Source organism: Cricetulus griseus, chromosome 3, assembly GCF_003668045.3.
Source record: "Cricetulus griseus strain 17A/GY chromosome 3, alternate assembly CriGri-PICRH-1.0, whole genome shotgun sequence".
NCBI classification, from domain to species: Eukaryota; Metazoa; Chordata; class Mammalia; order Rodentia; family Cricetidae; genus Cricetulus; species Cricetulus griseus.
This window is the reverse complement of record NC_048596.1, coordinates 17,566,443-17,573,828: the sequence shown is the minus strand read 5'-3', so window position 1 is coordinate 17,573,828 and position 7,386 is coordinate 17,566,443. Positions and strand designations below refer to the sequence as shown.

Here is a 7,386-nt window from a genome sequence, read left to right as displayed (position 1 = left end):
GTGCACCCACACCCACGGACGCTGTGACACCAAGAGTAGTCACTAGTGGGACCAGAGATTTTAGATTCTGAGTGACGGGTCAAGTCAATGTGGGCGCATTGATTGTAACCCATGTATCACTCTGGGATACGATGTTAAAGGAGGGGTCAGTGTGAGAACAGGAAGTGTGCCGGAACACTTGTAATTTTTTACTCAATTTTGGGAGAAGAGGGGAGAGAGAAGGAAGGGAGAGAGGGAGGGAGAAGGGAGGGGGATAGGGAGAACACGAGAGTGAAAGGCTTCTCTGTTCATCCAGTGTAGCAGGGGTTGAGCTTCTAAAACATCTTTGCAAAAAATTTAGGGTTCTAATAAAGTAAACCACTTGCTTGAAGTAATCATTTCTGCTTCCTCTTCCCAACATATCTGCGGCACCGTTTCAACGACACTCTGGTCGTATCTCCATTTCATAGACTAGACACACTAGTCTCTAGTGAGTATCACTTTGCTAGTGACTGGCAGTATGAAGAAAACCTTGAACCCACTGACTGGCAGCACAAACAGTCCAGTCTCCAGGGCTTTTCCTCCTCACAGACTAGCCTGTTAGGTGACCTCTTGGGGTCAACGAGTGAATGGCTCTTCCTGGACCAAAGGTCAGTTCTAAAGGTATGTCTTTCCAGTCCCCCAAAGGGGACTGGCTGGTGAGAGTTGGGTCTCACACAATCAGAATAGACACATTGTGCTAATGGGTACGTTCTGAGCAATGTTTGGCAATTTCGACATTCTGCAAAGTCACAGAGTGAATGTACACAAACTAAGATGGCTGCATGACCAAGGAATCACTGCTGTACCTGATCTATGTTGGAGAAATTGTCATTTTATGGCACGTGGCTGTAGGATCAAGAGCTCAGCCCCTTTGATGCACCCTTTCTCCACATTCCAAAAGGGCAGCTCCCTGTCATTCCTGTAAGGGTACAGCTCTTCTGTCAGGAGCACAAAAGAGCTTCCATTGTCACTTTTCCTCTTCAGAGTTAGGCAGAGGACTGAGTGGGAGGCTCATTACCTTGTCTTAGGCAGAGAAACATGGGGCTGCAGAGATGGCTCAGAGCGCTTTCTGGTAGCACAGAGCACCCAAGTTTTGTTTTCAGCACCCATGTCAGGCCACAACCATCTGTAACTCAGCTCCAGGGGATCTGACATCCTCTTCTGGACTCTGAGAACACTGTAGCTAATGTGTACGCCCACCCCTGACACGTAGAGCCCCACATAATTACAAATATACAAATAAAACAAACCTTTAAAAAATTCAGAGCATGGCTCATGACCATAATCTTAGCACTCTGAAGGCAGAGCAGGAGGAACTTAAGTTCAAGGCTGTTGGCAGAAGTTTCTGTCCTGCAAGCCACTCCCAAGTAACCACACAGAGGCTTAATATTAATTATAAATGCTTGGCCAATAGATCAGGCTTTTTACTAGCTAACTCTTACATTTAAATTAACCCATATTTCTTATCTATGCTTGGTACCTTTTCTCAGTACAGCATGTCCATCTTGCTTCTTTCTGTGTCTCCTCAAGACTCCTGAGACTCTGCTCTTCTTCCCAGCATTCTCTGTTTGGCTCTTCCCCTAACCTTCCCCTGTCCAGCTACTGGCCAGTCAGCTTCTTTGGTAAACCAATCACAGTGACATATATTACTTGTGTGTAGGAAGCCGGTTCCTGCATTATCCATTACTATAATAGGTGCCGGAAGACACCAAGTTGTAAATTACTTCACAGGCGCTGGGTAATCTCCATTCCTTTGATCTCTGCCTATCCCGTGGCTCATTTTTGCCTGAGGAGCTGAAGCCATTCATAGGGTAACACGTCCCAGGCGGCTGGTCAGCCTTTATAAGGGATGGTTTTCTTAGTTTAGTGTCTCTGCTCTGGGAAGCTTATGCTCTCCTCTCAAGATGCATTAAAGCTTGTCTGCAGAAGGATCCGAGTGTCCCGTGTATGATTTCTTGCTGGCGAGAAATACAGAGCACGCGCGGGACATATGGTGCCGAAACCCGGGAAGCTTAACATCTCCAGCACCGCGGAGACCCCTTGGCTACAAGGTGGATTCAGAACTGCAGGATGGTAAATTCGGAGAGGTATGTTTTTTCTGGACTTTGGCTTGGGAATGTTGCTATTGTGGGAGGTTAATATAGAGGCTTCTATGCTTTTACTAGGAGCTATTTTGACTTTTCTCACTGTTGTAGCAATCTTAAAGAAGTCCAGAATTACATATCAGAAACCGAATGTAATGAGAGAAATTCGGAGAGGCATGTTTTTTCTGGACTTTGGCTTAGGAATGTTGCTATTGTGGGAGGTTAATATAGAGGCTTCTATGCTTTTACTAGGAGCTATTTTGACTTTTCTCACTGTTACAGCAATCTTAAAGAAGTCCAGAATTACATATCAGAAACCGAATGTAGTGAGAGATGGGGCGCGCCTAACAATAAAATATAAGAAAAAAGGACCTCCCGGAATGTCTACTGACAAGGGAGTGTGTACAGCAACAAATAAGAAAAAAGGACCTCCTGGAATGTCTACTGACAAGGGAGTATGTAATTTGTTAGATGATTCTATAAATGAGTTTAAAGCTTTAAATCTTAATAGCTCTAATGACGCTATAAGCTCAAGAGATGGGGTTTTGAAAGGAACAGCTCAGCTAGATGAGGGAGAGACAGAGAAGGAGGGAGAGAGAATAGGAAATGGCCGGTCACACCCCGGTAAATTTAGGAGAGATGAGGACTCAAAACCTAGCCTCTGCCCTACAACGAAACTGGAAGCCTTGGAGCTGAGCAGCTCAGACTCTGAGATTTTAGACTCTAGCAAGGAAGCAGAGCTAGAAAAAGAAGCAGCTCGATACCACCCCGATAGATATCGGCTGCCAAAAATGCCAGCGGGTGTACTTCTATCAGCACATCCACTATTTGGTACCGACTCCTTTTTACCATCAGAGGAGCGGAGAAAATTACAGATGGCTTTCCCAGTCTTTGATAGGGGAAAAGGCCATGCCTGCTATTCAACACTTCTTAAAGGCCTGAAATGCCTGGGGCTTTAAAGCCTCATTTACATTAACACTGGGGGCCATACCGAGGCCAAGCATCTCACCTCAAAACCTAAAAGGCCAAAAGAAAATGGTAAAATGGAAAGATATCTTAACTGATCTTTGGAAAGGCCCGGATCCTATTCTCATAAGATCCAGGGGAGCGATATTATGTTTTCTCACAGGATGAAGAAAATCCCCTGTGGATCCCAAAAAGACTCAACCCGAAGAGCCCCTCCAGACCTTCAAAAGTCGAAACTCCACCCTCTCCCCCGGGAATTGAGAGCCGCTATTGTTATCCAGATTAACTCCTGCCCTTGGCGGAGAGATTGTCACTGCTTAAGGGGTGGAGATGCTTGTTTGATACAGCCGTTTGCAGATTGCTGTTATTTTTGGCTGGTCTATGAGAAAAGGGGTGGGGGTGAAATTGTTTGATACAGCCGCTTGCGGATTGCTGTTACTTTTGACTGGCATGTAAGCTCCAGGGCTCAAACCAAGAGATCACCCAAGCGCTTGTATTTTGGCTAAGCAATAGGCCGCCGGCCAGACAGCTCTTGCACACCCGGAGCCTAGGCTCATTGCACAGGGTAGAGTGTCTGGTCTGGGCAGCCCAAAGAGGGATGCTGAGCATAGGCATCACACAGAGTTGCCTATTATACAGGCTTCTCTGGGAGGTACGTTGACCTGCATAAGGGTTACCTGCCCTGAGACTTCCCTTTCCCAGAAAAACGGCAGAGGACAGGTTGAGAGTACTTTGGGTCAAGCTAACAGCCTGATGGTGACTCCCGTACACAGTCTTAATGTTTGATTTTGGGAAGGTACAACCTCTACCTCTATCCCTCAACATATGGGTAACCTATTTGCTTGTAATAATATAAAGCCTTTTCATTAATTAATAAAAAAAGGGGGATATGTAGGAAGCCGGTTCCTGCATTATCCATTACTATAATAGGTGCCGGAAGACACCAAGTTGTAAATTACTTCACAGGCGCTGGGTAATCTCCATTCCTTTGATCTCTGCCTATCCCGTGGCTCATTTTTGCCTGAGGAGCTGAAGCCATTCATAGGGTAACACGTCCCAGGCGGCTGGTCAGCCTTTATAAGGGATGGTTTTCTTAGTTTAATGTCTCTGCTCTGGGAAGCTTATGCTCTCCTCTCAAGATGCATTAAAGCTTGTCTACAGAAGGATCCAAGTGTCCCATGTATGATTTCTTGCTGGCGAGAAATACAGAGCACGCGCGGGACACTTGTGTAATCGAATAGTCCACACAAGGTCATCCTCGTAAGTACATTTGAGGCCAGCCTAGGCTACCTTGCCTCAGGAAATAAAAAAATTGATATTCTTCTGGTTAGATACACTGAGTAGGATCATATTCTTTTTTACTTACTTAACTGAGCCAAAGGACAGCTGTAACCAGAAATCCAATATGTCAATATGACTTTTACATCATTTTATAAAAGCATTTTATTGTATTTTAAATTATGTGTGAGAGTGTACACGTGTCTGTGAGGGTATGTCCACAAGGATGCAGAACACTGATATTCTTGGACCTGGAGTTACGGGCGATTGTGAACTGTCCAGTGTGGGTTCTCTGTAAGAATAGTAGGCACTTTTAAGCACTAAGCCATCTCTCCAGCCCCCACCATTTTCAAGGGGAAAATACTGACCCTATCCACCCAGGAACTTCCAGTGTAGAGTTCCCCCCCTCCCCCCGCTTTGTGCTCCTCTCCCCAGTCTCTAAGCTTGGATATTCACAAATGGAGCATTGGAACCATCCCACCCAGGAAAAGTCAGGGTTGGCAGGGATGCTCTGAGAATGGTGGTTATTAACTGTCAGTACTCAGGCATCTGTACTGGCCTGTCCTTAGGGTTCTGACAGGGTACGCCCTCAGCTGCAACCACTAAGAGCACCACCTGTGCATATTCACCATGTTCCCCTTTAAAAGGGCCCTGCCCACCTCCCCTCCCTCTCTCTCTTTCTCTCCCTCTCTTTGTTCCACTCTCTTTCTCCTTTTCTCCCTCTCCCCCTTTCTCCCCTCTCCTGCTGCTCCTGTCTCTGGAGGCCAGTCTCCCCCCTCCCTTTCCCTAATAAAAATCCCCTCTACTTGAACCCTGTCTCATGGCATCTTTCTCTTGAGCTCTGCTTTTCTTAAATTACAACAGTTACTACCACCCAGCAGCAGGTTCACACGGGGTGGGACCATTACCTATGGACTTGCCAAATGCTGTCTCCCATTGAGAGCATGAAAAACAATGGGAGCTTTTAAATACAAAGGGTCCCATGGGAGGAAAGAGGGGAAACCTTGAGTTAGACACCACGAACCTGAACCTTGTTCTACAGCTAACACTGTGAACACCCAACTGATCACAAGTCTGAGAAACTTGTCTATAGAATGCTAGAACTTTCTGTCAACAGTCCAGGATTAGCAGAAAGAATGTTGGAATATGATTCGGGATGTCTGTGTGTGTTTGTGCACACGTGGGTGTGTGTGAGTGTGTAGGAAGGTCAGAGGTTGAAGTTGGGTGTCTTTCTTGTTTACTCTCCACCATTCATTTAAATTTTTAAGTTGCATTTATTTTGTGTGCTTGTGTGTGTGTGTGTGTGTGTGTGTGTGTGTGTGTGTGTGTGTGTGTGTGTGCATGAACACACGACAGCCTCATGTCAAGGTCAGGGGACAACTTGCAGGAGTCAGTTCTCTCCTTCTACCATGTGGCCTCTGGGAATCAACCTCAGGTCTTCAGGCCCAGCAGCAAGTACCTTTACCCACTGAGCCTTCTTGCTGGTCCTTCACTTAGCTTTTTGGCATGGGTTCTGGAGTTCAAACTCAGGACCCCATGCTTGTAGGACAAGCATTTTACCAGCTGAGCCATCTCCCCAGTCCATGCCTAGATTTTAACATTGACTCCTTCAATTATTAGCTATGTGAATTTAATTTGACTGGTAAACATAGTAACTGTCAAACAGGACTAACATTGGCTACTATTGCTTGTCACAGTCACGGTCCAGTGCTATGGTGACGAGCTGAAATAGGCTTGGGAAGAGTTTTGAGAATCACCAAGTATATGCTTTCTCCTCCTTCACCACCATCACTACCCAACAGCACAGTCAGCAAGGGCCTGCTGCCTGGAGGACTCTATGCTGCCAGGGGGAAGAATACAAAGAAGCCTGGCAGCTATTATTCTTCTAGGTAAATTAATGGGGGGGGGGTGCAGAGTTCTTGATAGTTCTGTGGATGTGAAGACTGCTCAGCACCCGTAAGCAACTCCAGGTGCCGGCTCTCTGGCTCCTGTTGCCACTTTTCACTTCCTACCTGACTTTTCCAGTTGTCTGGGAGGGGTAAGTGGTGGTTGGGGCCGCCATACTTCTCGTTGTAGTAGAAGTAGGTGTTGAGGTCGGGGAAGTTGCGGTTCAGGTCCACTCCGTTTGCGTTGTTCCTGCCAACCAGATACCCAGATGCATTTGGGCCCTGGGAGAAATGAAGAGAGGAAAGATGAGCATTTAAGACAGAGTCCTGTATTTCAAGAGTGTGGTGTCACTTTTAAAGATACTAACTATATTAGTTACCCTTCTATTTCTGTCATAAAATACCATGACTAAAATCAATTTAAGAAAAAAAATGGTTTTATTTCAACTTATGGTTCTAGAAAGAGAGAGAGAGGGGGAGGGAGGGTGGGAGGGGGAAGAGAGAGAGAGAGTGAGTTTATAATGGGCCAGAAAGCAGGGCATGGCTGACATACCACCACGACACAGGGCATGGCTACAGGAGCAGGAGGTTGGCTGATCACGTTTAATCACACACAGGATACAGTGGGAGGGGACAGAAAACAGAGTGAGTCACCCTTCCAAGCAAGGCTCCAGGAACACCGTGGAGGAGGCAGCGGTGGCACGGAAGAGGGTTGTGGAATGCTATCTCCCAGGCATGACACGGCTATTGCATTAATGAGCTCAAATTATGTGTGTAAGACAGATTATGTGCACAAGATCAGGCTCCTCGAAATTCCCTAGAGCCCACCCCTCTCTGAGGGTGTACAAGCAGCTAATGGTTGCTAGGGAGGAAGGCTACTGGGAGTTCTTCAGTGGTGTGTAGCCACAAGTAAAATGCTTGTGCTCCAATAATTGACCCTTCACTCATGCTCACAAAAGCAACCTCAATCAAACCCTGGGTCACATGCAGGAGGTAGAAAGGAGGACTTCATATATGCGTATGAAAATGTCACCAAGAAACCCTTATGTATAATTAACATGTGTTAGAGAAACCGAATTCTGAATTGATAGGATTCTTATCTTCCGAGTAGTCTTAAACTTCTGGCTCCTTTCATTTCTCTGTTCACAGTT

The 7,386-nt window shown here is 46.1% G+C and overlaps 1 protein-coding gene across 1 annotated transcript in view; it reads right to left on the bottom strand.

Annotated features, from left to right (window-relative positions):
- Cpn1 (carboxypeptidase N subunit 1) overlaps positions 1–6,935 on the bottom strand; it is a 19,139-nt gene extending 12,204 nt beyond the window's left edge. Inside the window, exons 1-2 of the mRNA XM_035441819.1 lie at positions 6,789–6,935; positions 6,362–6,517 (exon numbers count right to left, since the gene is read on the bottom strand). Coding sequence (XP_035297710.1) covers positions 6,362–6,517; positions 6,789–6,806 — 174 coding nt within the window. The 5' untranslated portion in view covers positions 6,807–6,935. The remainder of the gene's footprint in view (positions 1–6,361; positions 6,518–6,788) is intronic.
- Positions 6,936–7,386: the final 451 nt, after the last annotated feature.